The following is a 20,806-nucleotide window of genomic DNA, read 5'->3' as shown; positions in this document are numbered from 1 at the left end:
GTTCCAAGTTAGTCACGTACGATATTCGGTTTAACGATATGAGTCAAAAGGGGCAGTAAAACAGTAACGATAGTACTCCTGAAAGCGACACAGTAGTTCCAAGTTAGTCACGCACGATATTCGGTTTAACGATATGAGTCAAAAGGGGCAGTAAAACAGTAACGATAGTACTCCTGAAAGCGACACAGTAGCGTTACTGTATGGTTATACGGGGTTTCCCAGGAGGAATAGTCAATATTTAGGGATAGGACAGCAACAATCATTCAAAGCAAAAAAAAGTCTAGTAACGTGGACTCTAAAATGCACATTTTATGAACTACGAGCTTCATGTTCGCTACAGTGAAACAGATCTCTCATAGTGAACAAGTGCTTATAAATTTTCAGGTACGCATTTTAGCTCCCATGTTTACTAGATTTTTTGGCTTCGAGTGATCGTTTCTGGCTCAAATGGCTCTGAGCCCTATGGGACTTAACACCTGAGGCCATCGGTCCCCTAGAACTTTGAACTACTTAAACCTAACTAACCTAAGGAAATCACACACATCCATGCCCGAGGCAGGATTCGAACCTGCGACCGTAGCAGTCGCGCGGTTCCGGACTGAAGCGCCTAGAACCGCTCGGCCACCGCGGCCGGCGATCGTTTCTGTCATATCACTGAATACTGATCACTCCTCCGGGGACACCCTGTATGTGGCAGGCAGCCAGCGCAAAACGACACACGAGGAGGAAACGGACAAGTCTGGCAAGGAAGACATGGTCAATAAGTGTATTCGGATCTGTCGGTATCTGTTGTACTTAAGAGTTAAATTAGACTTTGACTGACAGTAAACCACGGAGCCACAGTCCTAACGCAGTCCGGAACAGTGTCACTTCCAATATGTTTCGTAGAACTGCCTAGCGTTTCCGATTCCATATGCCCGCTTATGAAGATGGGACCTGAATGAATTGGGGAAAAAAAACCAGAGGTTACTGAAAATTTCACTGGTCGTATTAGGCGAAGATTGGCAAAAAAAAAGGCATACGGTAGACAAGACGAATGAGTAACTTTGAGAGATGGAATAGTAAAGGCAGCAGGGAGTCAAACAGGCAAAAAGGCAAGGCTGAATTTAATTAACGAAAGGAAAATGTATAAAAATGCGGCAAATTAGGAGAAATGTAAATTCGTGAAAGGAAGTGTGACTTGGGTAAAGAAAGATGCCATCCATAGGAAAATAGAGAGCTTTGCAGAAAAAGAGGAGCAGCTTTATGAATATCAATAGTTCATACACAAGCCAGTACTACGCAAACAACTGAAGACGGAAACGTGGCAGGGACAGATAGAACTATACAATGTAAACTAACTTGAACGCAATATCGTAGAAAGTGAAGAGGAAGTATATGAAGATAAGATGGGAGATATGATACTGCGAGGAGAATTTGACACAACAATGAAAGATCCTCTGTCGAAAAAACTTCCCACCCTGCCCCCCCCCCCTCTCCAATTTTAACTGAATAATAGTGTTCCTAAGGAGTTATAGTAGGACCTCTGAGGGACGGACTTACAACAGCCATGCTCGCAAAGCAAATTAAACTGAAGCCTAACTGTGCCTGTCACGCCCCTTATTGCTTGATGTATGTTATCATTTACTACAGAATTAATCATGGAGATAGTAAGGTTCTTCTAGAGTAAACGATGACGTCATGTAACATAGTTTGTTCACCTTCCAACAACGGAAACACGCCTGACTGTATCACCTTGACTCACTTTGATAAAACTGACAAATTCAAAAAATCTTTCGCTTCGAAAATGCCACGGACGATTCGACATTCCTATTTCAATTAAGTGCTCCTCTCGATACACTATTAAACACTGTGCATCTTACTTTCGCGTATTCCTGTCTCTCGACTCTTTCCATAGATGTTCACTCGACCAAAGCTGCCCTAATACTTTTTTTGTTTGTTTGTTTGGACTCCAGAGTTCGTACTCTATTTAGCCATCGGGAACACGTGTTTACATAGCATACGTAATTGTACAGAGAAAATACACAAATGTATATTTACGGAATTGAAAGCTCATGCCGTTAATTTTTTTCCACAAAAAATGTTTAACAAATAGAATGATAAATACACTAGACGTATTATGTTATTAATCACACTACTTCCTAAAATAAGTAATAAGCGACACAGATAAATGAAAATAGGAGTCCTATTAAAAACTACAGATTTTCCCCTATACTATGAAGGAAATTAACAATTAGTTTATAAAGGCGATCATCTTTAGAAAGCAAAAAAGAAGAGGCTGATTGAGGGAAAAGGTAACCCGTACTCACCAGTCTTCGAGAGTTCCGAGTGCTCACGCTTAAATTTGGAACACGAAAACAAGATGTCGTTTACATAAGTTTCTGACTCAGATTCACACTCACTTGCAGGGGAAAGGTAAATTTTGATTCTATGCGGATATACGAAAAACAGAAAACGAGGAAAGTTTACAATGCAGTTGAATGATGGTGGAAATCATACATCGGTCAAAATGCGCAATCGTAAAACACGGGCTTGTAGCAATTAGAAATTGTAATCCACCTTTCCTTTGTCGGGACTCATTCCACATATCTTGCCAACACTGTTTTACGTGGCTCTTGATTTCACGCACTCCAACAAGAATGTAATAATTCTACTTCTAAAGAAAATAGGTGTGAATATCACGGAACCCTCAGTTTAATAAGTGATGGTTGCAAAATAATGACACGACTTATTTACGGAATAAACTGGTGGAAGGTAACCTCGGGGAAGATAAGTTTGGGTTGCAGAGAAATGTAGGAACGCGCGCATTAACCACCCCCTTTACTGACCCGTGGCTTGGCAAAATTCTATTCGAAATTTCAACTTTGTTTTTACTTGTTTAAATTATCTTCAATCCTACATCAATCAAACAAATCTATACGGTCATTTTGTCATATCAAATGTATTGATAGTTTTAAACCACGATTTGTAAAGTTTCAACAACAGACGTTCACAGATTTGCATACTCCAGAAACAACTTCTAAGCTGTTGACCAATATTTTGTTGTGTCAGATGATGACGCCAGGTCTAAGACGACCCGCAGATAATGAGGTATTACGCGTAGTATTAGCTCTGCCAGCAGTGAAAATCTGATACGACGTGTATCTCATGTTCGCAGAAAATGAACGTGTTGTTATATTTATTAACTTCGAGGTGGGCAGCAAAATTGCATGCTATGAGCCAGCGACAAGAATTCTGCTGCTGTCACAACACTCATTATGACTCACACGTGGTTGTGTGGCGTCATTTCGATTAGGTCTGGATGTGACATCATGTCATGTCAAGACGCCTCACTGCGTCACGCTTTCCCGGTTCATGCTAACACAATACTGTCTCTGTAATTTCCGCCGGCCTCTGTGACCGAGCGGTTCTAGGCGCTTCAGTCCGGAACCGCGCTGCTGCTACGGTCGCAGGTTCGAATCCTGCCTCGGGCATGGATGTGTGTGCTGTCCTTAGGTTAGTTAGGTTTAAGTAGTTCTAAGTCTAGGGGACTGATGACCTCAGATGTTAAGTCCCATAGTGCTTAGAGCCATTTGAACCATTTTTGTAATTTCCGGACAGTCGGAGCGGCCGATGTGTTGAAAGATCTCTATAGTAAGGGAATAGTCAAAATTTTAACCATAGCCTATTATCTTTTTGTCTGTTTGCAGACAGAGTCCGCGCAGGATACGGTGGCTGCTACGTAGTGACCAACTTTCGTCGAAAGGACTGGGTGAGTTCATTCGTTTGAGCTGAAGGGGAGGCCGACACTGTTTGCCCGCTTTCGGCAGGTCAGCGACACGCTGCGAGGACAGAACCGATGCATACGTCCTGCAATCTTTCTCAAACGATTTTACAGAAACTATTTCATTTTTGCGTTACTTATAGCTTTACAAGTCAGCTTCATAATGATGTGCCTGTCATTTTGTTAATGGTCATAGTTATTGTGATATCTGCATTTAAGTAAAACACTGGGCGAAATTCGATAAAGATTGCAATGAAAAATAGGGGTCGCTATGATTTTGCGTTTGGTGCATATTACATCATATGAAATTTATCTAAATATTGAAATTTTCTTTAGACTTGGCTCTGAGCACTATGGGACTTAACATCTATGGTCATCAGTCCCCTAGAACTTAGAACTACTTAAACCTAACTAACTTAAGGACAGCACACAACACCCAGCCATCACGAGGCAGAGAAAATCCCTGACCCCGCCGGGAATCGAACCCGGGCGTTCTTTAGACTTGGATGGAGGTCTCTATCTGTCACAATCTCGAGAAAACTGAGCTGACGTAGCACACTCACTTGCGATTGCACACGCCAGCGATAAAGTCAGAATGATCCACAACATTCCTCATATTTCACAAACGGTTTTAGTTATCGAAATGATATTTTGGCGAATTTTGCATATAAAGAGGAGAGTATTTTGTCATATGGTTATTATGCAATCCTTCATTATCCACCGAGTTATTCCGCTAACTACAGACGTTTTCGTTTAAATAACTTAATTTTTATGGGCCATCGACAGTTGGTGAAACGAGAAATTCTGGGGGTTTTTGGAACTACATATGTGAAGACGTTACTGCTACGGTCGCAGGTTCGAATCCGACCTCAGGCATGGATGTGTGTGATGTCACTAGGTTAGTTAGATTTAAGTAGTTCTAAGTCTAGAGGACTGATGACCTCAGATGTTAAGTCCCATAGTGCTCAGAGCCATTTGAACGGTTTTTGTGAACATGTTACATGTTTATTTTTGTATTGAGGATGTTCTTTTTCATAATCTGTTGACTTTACTTTTACTCAGTTCTTCATTTTGTAGCGAGGGTGTGCTTTTTCATAATCTATTGACTTTACTTTTACTCAGTTCTTCATTTAATAAATTTAATGCACCACTCTTTCAGAATTCTGTGCTGCATCTGCACAACATGTCAGTGACATTGTGTGAACTCTGTAGTCTTTTGGCAAAGGAAGCAAATTTGAACATGGCGACAAGGTTTTACTCAAAATTTGCCACTCATGATGCTTTCCTGAAAGTTATAAATGGTTAACAAGCCAGGCAGTAAATCACTGCTTTTATTGCATTTTCAGCAGAATTCTTTTTAGATATTAAACAAAGCTGAGGTGACAGTAGATCTTTTAGAATGGTCATCATGCAATTGTGGGTGTGATGGGGCTCAACTTCTACTAACAAAAATGTGATCATAGGCTTCAGTTTCGAACGGCACTTCCCCTCAACCACTCGCCATTTCCCCTACAGCACTTGCCTGCAACCCCTCCCACTACGGCTAGCCGGCCGGTGTGGCCGTGCGGTTCTAAGCGCTTCAGTTTGGAACCGCGTAACCGCTATGGTCGCAGGTTCGAATCCTGCCTCGGGCATGGATGTGTGTGAAATTCGGCACGCGTGCGGTGCTCTTGCACATGTGCAACTTCCGGGTCACAGCGTGCACGCCGCAGCCGTCAGCGTTCATGTAGTGCATGTTTCTACGCACAGATGTCGCTCCTCTGTTACACAAAGTGCGTTATCGACACCTCGTATGTATATCACAACCTGGGCTGTATCTGTAAGATCTATTGCTTCATCGAGCGCAACAGAGAAAGCAACGAAGTATTTACCCTTATTTAAAACTGCCTGTGCAGATCGCCGGCCATAGCACTGATACGTCTTGTCACTGTTTGTTTGGATAGACTGATTTCTTGAAACCTGCTAACGTTCGTGGGACGCACAAGTTCTGCAGCATCAATCACACACCCTTTCACAAACTCCCCTTCGGAAAAGGGTTTCCCAGATTGTGCAATTCTTAATGCGATTTTAAAACTTGCGCGCTGTGAAGATTTAGTGTGGTTGTCATTCTGGAAAATGGAAAACAGTACATTGTACAGCGTACAGTAAAACAGACATAAATGTAACACAAGAAACTAAGAGTTCAAGAAGTATCAGTTACTTTGATGTACAGTAAAATCGAGTTGATGTGTCTCATCCATTTTCTGAAGGACATTTAATTTTGCTTGCCGTTCTTCACTGTTGAGTACACTACACTCGTCTTTGTGGTATGTATTGTAATGTCTTTCAATTGAAAACTTACGCTGAACGCCTATTATTCGGCGGCACAGCAAACACTGTGAGTTTTCACCAACGGCTACAAAAAAGAATTGCAGTTCCCAGTCATTTTTAAACGACTGAGAACATAGATCTCCCTTCCTTTGCTTTTTCACAGTACTTGCCATTTCTCAGTACTTCTCTGTTAAGGTTACGGTCACCAGGGGTAAACGAGACTGGATATGTTGGGCTCTTGCTTGTACCACAGGGAAGTGGAGCCGCCGCCGTTCATTTAGGACACATGTCTAATAACAGATGTCGCTGTCGCACACGTGCGCACATGTGCAGCACTTCCGCACGTCTGCACACAGTGCAGCGTTTGGCCGGCCCTGGTCTACACAGTCCCTCCCTTCCTCCTACGGTAGTACTCCACATTTGCGACAAAAAGTCAAGCAATTTTCTACGTTGGATAAGCATGGAATTAGATTTTTCCATGTGACAGAATCCGCCGAAGAAACGTCAAGAACACCAGACATCCCACTCACTACCGACATAAATCGTCTGGGTTTCCCTAGTGACTCACAAATAATTCGCAGAGGTATGCAACTTAGAGCAACTAAGGAAACGACTGAATATAGATAAAAATGACGATCACAAGTAATTGATCATAACGCTCGTCACCACAGCCGCATGATCGATCTAGGATCGCACGTTCGATATGGGTCGTTTGGACGCCACGACTCCGATAGGCAATCATTCTTGGAAATTACCGAAATCTGAGTGAAATGCCTCTTACGTCGAAACGCTCGTGTAAGAAATCGAGCACAGTGTTTGCTGTACATGGCTTCGCTCCATCTTGCATGAACCACTGCGTGTTGGGCAACGCTCTAGCAAGAAGCTGTGGAACGAAGTTATTCGGAGCATGCTCAAATAAGGCGCACTGTTCAAAGTTTCTTCATAAAAAAGGTCCAGTAAGTCTGTGACTGGAAATTGCGACCCACACTATAATCGCAAGAGCATAATGATGTCGTCCATGAAGCACTTGCGGATTTTCAGTACCCCAAAAGCGTACATTTTGTTAGCTAACTACTTCGTCCAAATGGAAATGAGCCTCGTCTGATAACCAAACGCTGCTAAATGTTTGTTCCATGTACTCCGACCATTGGACAAACAGTAGACTCTGCCGCTTGTGTTCTGCAGTGAGGTTCTGGGCAGAGGCCATCTTGTATGGCTACATCCAGAAGTCAGATTTAAGAATCCATTGAACGGAGCGTCTGGATATGCCCAGTTGCATTGCTGACTTCTGCACGATTAGCCGGGTCTTCTCTGTACCGCTTCAGTATTCTCCGCCGAACAAACGGACTTCTGCCGATATCACTTCACTTCCAATACTGACCCTTCCTTTACAAATTGATTATTCAGCCTGAGAATGGTTTTCTTGCAAGGAGCCCACCGTGTGTAAGCAATTGTTAAAAGCAATACTGAGTCGAAACAGGATAATTCGTTTCGTGAAAAAGTAATGCAACTGCCAATCGCTGCTGCGTTGTTTGTCGTCCACTGTCGGCCATGTCGTAAACACAGTCTCCTAGCGACGGTATTCTGAATTACGCATCATTTCGTGGCTCACTTGTTTCTCCAAGCTCTACTGCTACTGCTGTTGCTGTGCTCAACGTGATATCTAGAGATATTCACTAATTATGTGTTAAACAAATGGTCACACATTTCGTGCGCCACCCCGTACATTTGCATTAGCATATCGCAGCGCACTCTCGGCTTGGATCGAATGGCTCCCACACCGCCGACGCTTTCGCCAAGCAATAAAACTGAAGGCCGCCAACCCGACACCATCTCGCGCCCTGATGGCTGTCATCAGCGGCCATTCAGACCATCAACAGCCGGCGGTTCGTAATGGCCGTGGACGCCCGACCGCTGCCTACATTCAAATTGCTGCTTACGCAACACGACCCGTCTCCATAGAGTTGCCTACTGGACTGCACAAGGTGTCATAACCAAGGACGTCCGTCTTCTACGTTGTGCATGAGAGTCGGTTTTTGTAATGACGGAATATGGAGCCGAGTGTTACAAAATGAGGACGAATTTTCAATTACTTACTAACTATAAATCACTTCTAGTGCAAAACACTGCCGCGCTGAAACCTATAATTGGGTTGAGATCTGCTTTATTGTTCCCACGTTACAGACGTTTCTTATGCAGTTGAAACATTTCCTTACTCTGAAATCCATTTCTCTTAATGGTATAACATACATCTGAGGATTGTTGCATTGCTCTGGGTTTTTTGTTGTGCGTTTTGGTGATTGCATATTGCAGGTTGTTTCACTGTTGTGAAGGAATCTTCACAGAAAATATGGTAATTGGGTTAACTCACCCAGTAATTCATAATTATATTGCCTGAAAAATAAAGAGAAGCACCTATTAAGGGAGAAGGAAGCGAAATAAAACTTCACTGGTTGAGAGGATATGGGATGTGATATCAGTGGTTACAATATCGTCCAAAATTTTGAAAGAACTTGGCAGTATGACCCACTTATCAGTCTGACGTTGCATCCTCTCTGGCCTGGATATATGCACTGATTCGTCTGGGAAGGATATCATAAAGCCATTGCATCCTCTCCTGACCCAAGCTGACACATAGCTGTTGTAACTGGACCTTGATATGCTGGATAATCGCACCGGGACGGAGTTTGCATCCGACTTGGACCCACAAAAGTTCTATTGCGGACAGATCTGGAGATCTCGCTGGCTATAGCAGTACCTCAACACAGCACACTGTTCATAGACACACATTGCTGATATGGAAGAGCTTTGTCCTGTTGAAAAATGGCACCACAATGACATATGAGAGGTAACGCACGAGGAATGTACCATTGTGCCAACAGGCTTCCCTCAACCATTACCAACTGTGACCTCAAACCAAAGTCAGTAGCTCCTTACACAACCACACCAGGAGTAACACCAATGTGCCTCTCCAAAACATTAGAATGGTAGCAGATGCTGGTAATCAAGGGTAGAGCAGAACAGCAATTCATCGATGAACACAACGCGACGCAATTCATCAGCAGTCCACACCTCATAGTTTTGGCAACACTCCAGACCCACCCATTTGTATTGTGGTGTTAGCGTCAGCCTATGCGTGGGACACTAATTCCCCAGTCAGCCTGTTGTTAAGTCACTGACAACCAGTGCGGGACAACATAGAATGTTGCAGGAAGTCCATTACCCGTTCTCAGATGGCAGACGTAGATGCAAAAGGTGGTGGTCAGATGTGGTAAACTGGAACCTTGATGTTCCCATGCAGTCCAGCATCAGGTCACTGTCACATGTGAACGCTCCATAAATCTGGATATTGCACGATTTGACCAACTGGCCCAATGGAGACCCACTCTGTTACGTGGTGAAAACACTGTCTCACACGAGTACCCGGCATCTCTGCATCCTCCAGTGACAACTCAACATCTGACATTGTCCACGCCCTTGTATATCCTAGCAGGCCTGGTAACAACACTAAAGTCAAACAACACCAATGTAAATTCTGTTGACTCCAGGTTTTGTGGCTTCGGCACCACGTTTTCCTGCTAATGGGCGTTTGCATCACTGATGTTTTTGTTTTGGAATTCCAGCGCGCCCTGCAATTCCCAGCTTATGGAACTCCCTCTGTGTTGTTTTGGTGCTGACAGGGTACGAGGGTGTGACATTCAACTCTGCAGCGTCTTTGCAGCTGTCGTCCCCTTCTTTTTCGTCACAATCCTCTTCACAGACCGTCTGTATGTGTGCGAAGTTACACTGAAATCCAGCTGTGTCTTCTGGGTGCTTCACTTTTTTGTCAGCCAATGTACAATATTATTCTATAAGGAACCACCGGAGGCCGCAGGCCAAAACAACCTCCATTTATCTGGGAGTAGATAAATACAGGTCCTATATCGTTTTCAAGCGAATTTTATACCATTCTTCCGGAAAAATAGTGGCACGTTCAGGTAAGGATGATGCAAATGGATTGTGATCACACATCCTTCTCTCCAAAATAGACAACAGTGGCTCAGTAACATTGATATCTGGGTACTTTGGTGTCCAGGGGAGATACAACAGTTCATCCTCGAGCTCACAATACCAGTCCTCGACGATAAAACAGCATCACAATTGGGAAACAAATATTGTACCATGGGATGGACCTCATCAGCCAAAGTGCTCAAATAATCCTTGTCAGTAATTCGAACTTCTAACCATGGAGCTCATAGAATACCACGATAGGGCTCCAAACCATTACCAAACCACCCTATGTTTCACTCTTGGCGTCATAGTCTTGGGAGGTCGTACACCAGATGCAAACCCGGACAGGAGATGGAAACAGTGTCAAACAAGACAACTCGATAAAATGACTAGGTTTTGTGGCTTCGGCACAACGTTTTCCTGCTAATGGGCGTTTGCAGCACTGATGTGTTGTTTTGAAATTTCAACGCGCCCTGCAATTCTCAAGTTATGGAGCTCCCTCTGTGTTGTTTTGGTGCTGACAAGGTTCGAGAGTGTGACATTCAGCTCTGCAGCGGCTTTGCAGCTGTCATCCCCTTGTTTTTCGTCACGATCCTCTTCACAGACCGTCTGTCATGATCACTCACTTTCATCCAAGTTGTGACTTAGCGGAGGATGTTCTTCGGGTTTCCTTGTTTGCGGTATAAATCTTCGATACAGTACCTCTTGAAACATCAACACTTTGGCTACCTTGGTTAAGGAAGCACCAGGCATACGAGTACCAACGTCAAAATTCATTTTACTCCAAAATAATGCAATCACAACTACACAGAACACTGTTCAGACCACGACTGACGATTGCAACATATTGAGGGCATTGCACGGATGTCGTTCGTGGTCGAATACAATAACACCACCTGCAGGCTTAGCATATGCGTTAATGTTCAAGCATGCTTTTCTCGTGTCGTTTCCATAGTCTTGTCCAAATCCTGTATGTAAAAAATACATTAGATCGTGGTTCCGGGCATATTTCTGTGAATAACGTTTGGCCCACTAATGCTCAGCTTGTTCAAGTTTGCTACTGCTACCTGACAAGGGAAGGACACGACGTTGGGATCACGGATTTACTTCAAACTTTGTATACCTTTAGTACGCCATTAAAACAGAACAAAGAAAAAGGTTCAAATGGCTCTGAGCATTATGGGACTTAACGTCCGAGGTCATCAGTCCCCTAGAACTTAGAACTACTTAAACCTAATTAACCTCAGGACATCACACACATCCATGCCCGAGGCAGGATTCGAACCTGCGACCGTAGCGGTCACGTGGTTCCAAACTGAAGCGCTTAGAACCGCACGGCCACACCGGCCGGCCATTAAAACAACATATGTCCAATTAGAAAGGGTCACTGCTCTGGCAATTCCGAGAATATTGCAAGATAAATTTTACGCGCCTATTATGTAACTGATATATCTGTGCGAAGGTGCGAGCTGTAGGAAGTTAGGCCGCGCGAGATTAGCCGAGCGGTCTGAGGCGCTGCAGTCACGGACTGTGCGGCTGGTCCCGGCGGAGGTTTGAGTCCTCCCTCGGGCATGGGTGTGTGTGTTTGTCCTTAGGATAATTTAGGTTAAGTAGTGTGAAAGCTTAGGGACTGTGACCCTAGCAGCTAAGTCCCATAGGATTTCACACACTTTTTTTTTTTATTTATTTTTTTTTTTTTTTTTTAGTAAGTTATTATGGTTAGCGAATGCGCAATGGAAAGAGATTCATGGATGAGGCGACGGTTCAAATCCTACCTTTTTTCATCACTGGTCACATTATTTAATTTATATGCCAATGAACAAAAAGACATACATATGTAGTGAATTTCATATGTTATTTATTTACTATTTTTTTTTGGCTATAACAACTCCATAATAGACACTCTAAAACACTCAATAATTTAGTCTCAGCTAATTTCAAATATGCGTGTATATGCGTCCTGTTACCTTTGGCGAAGAGTTCTTCTGCAACACAATATTCCACAATGTTCCAAATAGACAAGACAGTGTCGATGAAGTGTTGTTTACCACCAACAGAACCTGAGTCTACTGTAACTAAATAGACGTCGCCACGTCTTTTATACCGGCCCCTAGTACCGGTGTTGCAAGCATCTGGAACATGTCCAAGCCTGTCCGGCACGTCCAGACCTGCGCGCGGCCTTGAAGTGGTTACGCAATCGCGAAAACGCGTACTCGGGCCACTGGTAATACTAGGTGGCCGGGAGTCGCTTTCTAAAGACCGTGAGGCCATTTTCTAGGATGGCCTACGGCTGTGTGTCTGAGAAGGACTGATTGATAACTACTGAGGCTCTAATATGTGTACCATAGAGGTCTGTATCTACCCTGTCGAAAGTCAAAATAACGCTGGGCGCACCTTATACCATGAAGTGTTGTTTACCACCAACAGAACCTGAGTCTACTGTAACTAGGTACCAGGAAGGCCAGGCGCAGGTCGTCAGGATAATTACGGATGTGCTCCCAATTGGAATAAAAAAACTCCAACGCAGACATGAGCTGTAACAATAATCTTTATTTAGAACGTGACCGTTCCCTTACGTTTACAAAACGTCATATACACTCTATTACGTACAATATATGTTACATATTTGACTTCAGACTGAACGACATCATTTTTGGCAGGTTCGTCTCCTGCAATTTCTACACCAATATAGAATGGATTAATGCCTTGAAATAATTTATTCTTACATTTACACTGGTTTTCTAAATCTACCCATGACCTGCGCCTGGCCTTCCTGGTACCTACCAATCAGCAGCGCATCGACGATCTTGCCCTAACATTTTATGGGAATAAAATTAATTATTCAGCGGCTGTAATTGTTCTTGAAGAACTTTGGTTTTACAAACCCAACTTGGAACAATTAATTGAACAGTTTAGACAAGCATATAGAGAGTTTGCATTTATGCCAAATGGTATAAGGTGCGCCCAGCGTTATTTTGACTTTCGACAGGGTAGATACAGACCTCTATGGTACACATATTAGAGCCTCAGTAGTTATCAATCAGTCCTTCTCAGACACACAGCCGTAGGCCATCCTAGAAAATGGCCTCACGGTCAGTGAGGTCTCCCAGTCAGGGTAGCACCAAATATAGGCTGTACATCGAACACACCATCAATAGAACCAAACATAAATTCTATACCGGACCGTACTTCGACCAACAATTTAGTTGGTTCAAATGGCTCTGAGCACTATGGGACTTAACTGCTGTGGTCATAAGTCAACAATTTAGTCTCAGCTAATTTCAAATATGCGTGTATATGCGTCCTGTTACCTTTGGCGAAGAGTTCTTCTGCAACACAATATTCCACAATGTTCCAAATAGACAAGACAGTGTCGATTGGAAAGGTCAAGTCATGGGTAGATTTAGAAAACCAGTGTAAATGTAAGAATAAATTATTTCAAGGCATTAATCCATTCTATATTGGTGTAGAAATTGCAGGAGACGAACCTGCCAAAAATGATGTCGTTCAGTCTGAAGTCAAATATGTAACATATATTGTACGTAATAGAGTGTATATGACGTTTTGTAAACGTAAGGGAACGGTCACGTTCTAAATAAAGATTATTGTTACAGCTCATGTCTGCGTTGGAGTTTTTTTATTCCAATTGGGAGCACATCCGTAATTATCCTGACGACCTGCGCCTGGCCTTCCTGGTACCTACCAATCAGCAGCGCATCGACGATCTTGCCCTAACATTTTATGGGAATAAAATTAATTATTCAGCGGCTGTAATTGTTCTTGAAGAACTTTGGTTTTACAAACCCAACTTGGAACAATTAATTGAACAGTTTAGACAAGCATATAGAGAGTTTGCATTTATGCCAAATGGTATAAGGTGCGCCCAGCGTTATTTTGACTTTCGACAGGGTAGATACAGACCTCTATGGTACACATATTAGAGCCTCAGTAGTTATCAATCAGTCCTTCTCAGACACACAGCCGTAGGCCATCCTAGAAAATGGCCTCACGGTCAGTGAGGTCTCCCAGTCAGGGTAGCACCAAATATAGGCTTGTGCACAAGTTGAGTACGGAGAAGAAGAAATGGCAATGCAAATGCAGCTACGAATTATGTTTACATTATCGATCACAGTGGCTCTCTAGGTTATTTTATGTTTTGGACATTGCAGGATGGCGTACCACTTGCGTCCCGCTGTGGGATACAGAAGAGGCATGTATGAAGATGATTCCCGTGGTATACAACAAACCCAAACCGATGAACATAGCACAAATTCTAGCACAACGGCATACAATCCCCTTTCTGGGTAACATTTCGTACCAGATTGCTAATGTCTTCAAACGGAAAGGCATAAGCATATCCTTTACAACAGACAACAAGATTGGACAGAAGTTACCCCACAACATCGGCACACGAAACCCACTTCATCACACAGGTGTGTACAAAATTGAATGTTTGGACTGTGACTGCTTCTACATAGGCCAGACAGGCAGATCATTTGAGATTAGGTTCAAGGAACACATGGCAGCACTAAAAAACAAAAAATTCCACACATCAGCAATAGCTACCCACCTGCATGAAACAAAACACCATGTTAACAACACAAGTATTAGCATCCTACACATCCAACCAAAAGGCAGAAAACTAGACATCCTTGAAACACTCCAAATATAAAAAAAACCAAATGAAACAACCAGAATCCATCTTAAATGACAAAAATGACACTATTTACAATGATATCATCTCTGCTTTCAGCAACTGCCTACACTCTTAAAATACACACACACACACACACACACACACACACACACGTGCACATATCCTAATATTTACCATAAATATCGACAGCCGCCAAGAGTACAAGAGATGGACCTCATTCACAGATAATTCATCACACCAACAGCTTGTACCCCCTGTCAGCTTAAAACTATATGTACATCAACTACTGGCACAAATGTATATCTATCTGCATATTTTATAACATTAACTAGTGTGTTACCCCAACCTTTAGGCAGCTAATATATGCAACATGTAATCTTAAGACTCCTTGCCACGTAAATGTTTGCTCTCATATAATCACTCCTTCCTCTCTCTCTCTCTCTCTTTCTTCAAAGAGTGTCATCTATGTATGATTTTACTGCTGTAGCCAATATGACCATTGTAATTCAAGCCTGTAACATTTTACCTAATTGTTATTAGCAAGTATGAAGTTTAAGCCATTTTAACATTTCACCTGATTGCATAAACGAGTACGAATGTTTAGCTGTTTTAACCTTTCAAAATTGGATTTATATACCACCTGAAGTACACACACATATATTTGACACCTCAAAACAAACACCTCCAAATGGTTTAAACGATTATTCTGTAATAATGTTGTTACAATGTATATTCTTTGCACTTTGCGATTATGTCTTCTCTTCTGCTGTACGAACCTTGCACCCAGCTGATTCCAGACGCCATATTTGTTTACAAATGTGGCAGTATACATGTGAAGTGTTACGACAGAAAAAGGAACCTGTGACCACTGGAGGTACTCTAGTTTACTTATTAAAGTTTACCATTAAATATCAGTTTAATTTTTTGTCAAAAGTTATCCAAAACCATATTCTGAAATAGTGTCTTGTTTCTCCACTAGGCAGTGCCACAAGTTCCTCCAAATGTCGTAACACAACATACACACATATGTAACACTAACTAATATAAATCCACCCGATGTTGGAGGTTTAAACCTTCGAAACGCGTCGTGGAAAAAATAAAACGGTGACTGGTAACAGTAAACTTGTTGTTTCATTTAATGTCAGTAACAGTCACGGTAAAGCCTAACCTAAAAATGTTCTCATTTAAAGTTAATCTGCCCAGTCAGGCAATCAAGGCTATTTTCGAGTACAAGAACAGTGCAGAAAAGGTCGCAATGACGACACAACACATACACTTCAATAGGAATTGTCTCAAGAATAACGTCATCCCAAATTATGTCAAGATTGACATCAAAACAAACACAACAACTGCGAAGAAAACACTGGAGATCGCACGAAAACTCTGGGTGAAAAATGAACTGAAAGAACTTTATATTAAAAAACAAAAGTTCAACACACAGCTTTATAATGCAGAATTACAATTGGGAAAGTTGCTTCATAGATTAGAATATGATTCCATAACCAAAAAAGTCAAAGAGTACACAGAGTTCATCGTACAGAAAACGAAAGCTACACAGAAGAGAAAACTGTCCAATCTTATAAAGCAACAATTACCTTCCAAACCGAACCAAAACAGCCAAAAGAAGCACACATTCTACACACCTTTCCTCAACAACACGAACATAATATTCACTGCAGAAGAAGAGGCACTACTCTGCAAAGGCTTAAAACACAAAGTTCAAGCTCCGCTGAACCAAAAGAACCAAGAGAAGCTCATCACTTGTGTCACACACATCTCGACCATCGCCTTTAAGAAACAAACCGACAGAATATCAGCCTGCCACAAAATTAACGAAATCATTGAAAAGGAAATTGCAAAACCATTCCCAGCATACAAGAAAAGAGAAGAAGCCCTTACACGTACCATTAAGACTAAATTAAACATGAATAATGCAATAATTGTAAAAGCTGACAAGGGCAACACAACTGTTGTAATGGACAGAACAACATACATAGAAAAAACTTTAGACTTCTTCCAAACCAGCAACATAACTGAAATACATAAAGATCCAACAGCCAGAATACAAAAGGAGATTAAACACATTTCAAACAACATTAACTTTCTACTCACCATCCAAGAAGCAAGAAACATTGTAACAATGAGCCCACAAGCGCCTTGTCTTAGGTCACAACCTAAGATACACAAAGATGGGACCCCCATCAGACCCATAGTGAACTGTAGGAACAGCCCAACATTCAAGCTCAATAAAATACTCTTCAGAATTCTCAAACAAGCATACACATTCAATAATGAGAGAACACTTAAAAACACAACAGAATTCACACAATATGTCAAAAACATACAAGTACCTGATGGAGCCACACTTGCCTCATTCGACATACAAGACCTTTATTCATCTGTGCCAATAGATCCCACACTACAAATAATTAATGCCAACCTACATAAACACAAAAAAAATCCCTTCAACTCACATTAAAGAACTAATGGACCTGCTTGAATTCACACTTTCACACAACTATTTTAAATTTAACAATAAAATCTACAAACAAACAGATGGTCTGGCAATGGGCTCAAATCTTTCCGGATTGTTAGCAGAAATATTTATAAGTAACCTAGAAGACAAAATCTTGAATTCCAATCACCACCTCCTCAAAAATATCATCTACTACTACAGATATGTAGATGACATCATAATTTTTATCAAAGGCACTAAAGATGACATCAGTGAGTTGAATCAGTTTTTCAACAACTCCCATGAAAGCATAAAATTCACAGTTGAACACCAAAAAGATGACAGTATAAATTTCCTAGACCTTACCATTACAATAAAGAATAACAGACATCAGTTTGAAAATTATCGGAAGCCTACCACAACACATACTACAATCCACAACTCCTCTTGCCACCCCGCAGCACACAAAATGGCAGCATACTGGTACATGATTAATAGAGCCATCCAACTACCACTCTCAGAAGATAAATGTGATCAAGAAATTGAAATAATAAAACAAACAGCTATTGAAAATGGCTATAACAACTCCATAATAGACACTCTAAAACACTCAATAATGGCAAAGCAATCACAACACAAAAAACAAAAAGAAAATAATGTCTTGCTTACAATCCCCTTTCTGGATAACATTTCGTACCAGATTGCTAATGTCTTCAAACGGAAAGGCATAAGCATATCCTTTACAACAGACAACAAGATTGGACAGAAGTTACCCCACAACATCGGCACACGAAACCCACTTCATCACACAGGTGTGTACAAAATTGAATGTTTGGACTGTGACTGCTTCTACATAGGCCAGACAGGCAGATCATTTGAGATTAGGTTCAAGGAACACATGGCAGCACTAAAAAACAAAAAATTCCACACATCAGCAATAGCTACCCACCTACATGAAACAAAACACCATGTTAACAACACAAGTATTAGCATCCTACGCATCCAACCAAAAGGCAGAAAACTAGACATCCTTGAAACACTCCAAATATAAAAAAAACCAAATGAAACAACCAGAATCCATCTTAAATGACAAAAATGACACTATTTACAATGATATCATCTCTGCTTTCAGCAACTGCCTACACTCTTAAAATACACACACACACACACATATCCTAATATTTACCATAAATATCGACAGCCGCCAAGAGTACAAGAGATTGACCTCATTCACAGATAATTCATCACACCAACAGCTTGTACCCCCTGTCAGCTTAAAACTGTATGTACATCAACTACTGGCACAAATGTATATCTATCTGCATATTTTATAACATTAACTAGTGTGTTACCCCAACCTTTAGGCAGCTAATATATGCAACATGTAATCTGAAGACTCCTTGCCATGTAAATGTTTGCTCTCATATAATCACTCCTTCCTCTCTCTCTCTCTCTTTCTTCAAAGAGTGTCATCTATGTATGATTTTACTGCTGTAGCCAATATGACCATTGTAATTCAAGCCTGTAACATTTTACCTAATTGTTATTAGCAAGTATGAAGTTTAAGCCATTTTAACATTTCACCTGATTGCATAAACGAGTACGAATGTTCAGCTGTTTTAACCTTTCAAAATTGGATTTATATACCACCTGAAGTACACACACATATATTTGACACCTCAAAACAAACACCTCCAAATGGTTTAAACGATTATTCTGTAATAATGTTGTTACAATGTATATTCTTTGCACTTTGCGATTATGTCTTCTCTTCTGCTGTACGAACCTTGCACCCAGCTGATTCCAAAACGCGTCGTGGGAAAAAATAAGACGGTGACTGGTAACAGTAAACTTGTTGTTTCATTTAATTTACTATTTTATTTATATTTTGAAGGACGAGGGACAGGTCTGAAAAGCCCAAGTCAAACCTCGATATATAATTATGCGAATGACGTTATTCAATAATATATTTGCCATACAGGCATGGGAAACATAAATTGAAGCAGTTTTCCCGCATTTACACGGAATGCTGAGAGTTTCTAAGAGAAAACATATCTCGTTGACATTTTAAAAAAAAATTTCTCTCTCTAACCGATAGTTTATATTACGAATTAAGTTTGAACGGGAGTCGAACCGTCGTCTCATACACGTTCGCCTTACGAAGCTCGACCATGACCATGACCGGTACCTACTCACAGGTATATTGAAACATAATAGTCGCGTAAAACTTCTCTCGCAATTTACTCGGAATTGCCAGATTAGTGCACCTTACTACTTTGACATTATGTTGTTTTAATGGCCTACAACATGTTTAAAAGTTTGAAGTAAATCTATGTGATTCCAACGTCGTGACGTCCCCTCATGAGTCTGTAAGTCTCCGTTCGCCCTAGGACGCAAACATCGCCCATGAAAGCTCGCATTGTATGACCATATGATCACTATATACATTTGTAATTCAGAAACTTTAATTTAACGAAGATGATATCTGTAACTGTATTGCTAACACAGAAAGATGTACTTTGTATGCACTAAAATAATACGCTTACCTGCGCATCATCAAAGTAATGTCCCTTCAAAACAATACTGAGTGGACAGTTATCACTCTTTTGAGATACTAATAAGTTTCGTTTACCTCCTATAATGGTTCTTGGAGCACGGCGCTTCTTCAAACTGATCCAGTCCGCTACACGTATAAAGGCAGTTTTAGAAACTTGCCCTGTGTTGGCTTAATTTCTGCAGTCGACCAAGGTCTGCGAGTATTTTCCGCTGTGGCGAATCTGCGCAGTTACCGCCGATATACGCCAACATGGCGGCGCGGCCTCGGATCTCGGTGCTGGGACTACCAATTATGGCCGGGGTGGGGGGACCTGACGGGGCGGATTGGTGGGGGTGGGGGAGGGGGACCTGACCCGCCTACGAGGGTGGGGCGGGAGGGGGACCTGACCCGCCTACAAGTTGAACCCATTGTGCGCTTTCTGCCTACTCCTACAGGAAGGAAGGCCAACAGCACTGAAGGTTGCATATATCCTAGGCGTCCGATTCACGCAGCTCCACACGGCGACTGACCGAATGGAATAAATGTTGTTTTGTTGTTTTTGTTTTCGGTCCAAAGACAGCTCTCCACGATAGTCTATTTGGTACAACCATGTTCATCTCAGCGTAACTACAGCAATCAATATCCATTTGAAACAGTTTACTGCAATCATCCCTTAGTATCCCTCTACAATTTTTACCCCCACCCCCCACCCCAAACTTCCCTTTGTTTCCATATTGATAATAGCATGATGCCTTTGTTCAGTAAAGTTGAGCCTAAGCACATTTTTTTCCCCAATTCGAACTAGCTTCTCTTCAGTAGCCCACCGATATACCTATCTAACATTCGGCATTCTTCTGTAATACCATATTTCAAGAGTTTCTGTTCACTTATTGTCTGAAATGTTTGTCATCCATATTTCACTTGCGTAAAAGGCTAGACTCCAGACAAACACCTTAGGATAAGAATTCCAAACATTTAAGAAATTTGTATTCGAAGTTCACTTATTTCTCGTAATTACGAAAGTGCTGTTTGCGGTTGCCAGTCTACATTCTACGTCCGCTTTACTTCTGCTATCGTCACTTGCTTTACTGCTCC

General features: G+C 41.7%; 1 protein-coding gene across 3 annotated transcripts in view; it reads right to left on the bottom strand.

Moving 5' to 3' along the window:
• Nucleotides 1-20,806, bottom strand: part of LOC124618429 — a 153,432-nt gene that overhangs the window by 92,684 nt on the left and 39,942 nt on the right. For 2 of the 3 annotated variants that reach the window (XR_006980049.1, XM_047145348.1), the window contains exon 1: nucleotides 12,031-12,349. The exons of the other annotated variant lie outside the window; for it this stretch is intronic. Coding sequence is in view for 1 of the 2 variants with exons in the window: in XM_047145348.1 (XP_047001304.1) it covers nucleotides 12,031-12,334 (304 nt within the window). In the remaining variant the exon portion in view is untranslated. Of the gene's footprint in view, nucleotides 1-12,030; nucleotides 12,350-20,806 lie in introns of those variants that run through there. 3 annotated transcript variants of the gene reach the window in all.

This window comes from Schistocerca americana, chromosome 1, assembly GCF_021461395.2.
Source record: "Schistocerca americana isolate TAMUIC-IGC-003095 chromosome 1, iqSchAmer2.1, whole genome shotgun sequence".
Taxonomy (NCBI): Eukaryota; Metazoa; Arthropoda; class Insecta; order Orthoptera; family Acrididae; genus Schistocerca; species Schistocerca americana.
The sequence above is the reverse complement of the archived record's forward strand: the minus strand, read 5'-3'. Positions and strand labels throughout refer to the sequence as shown.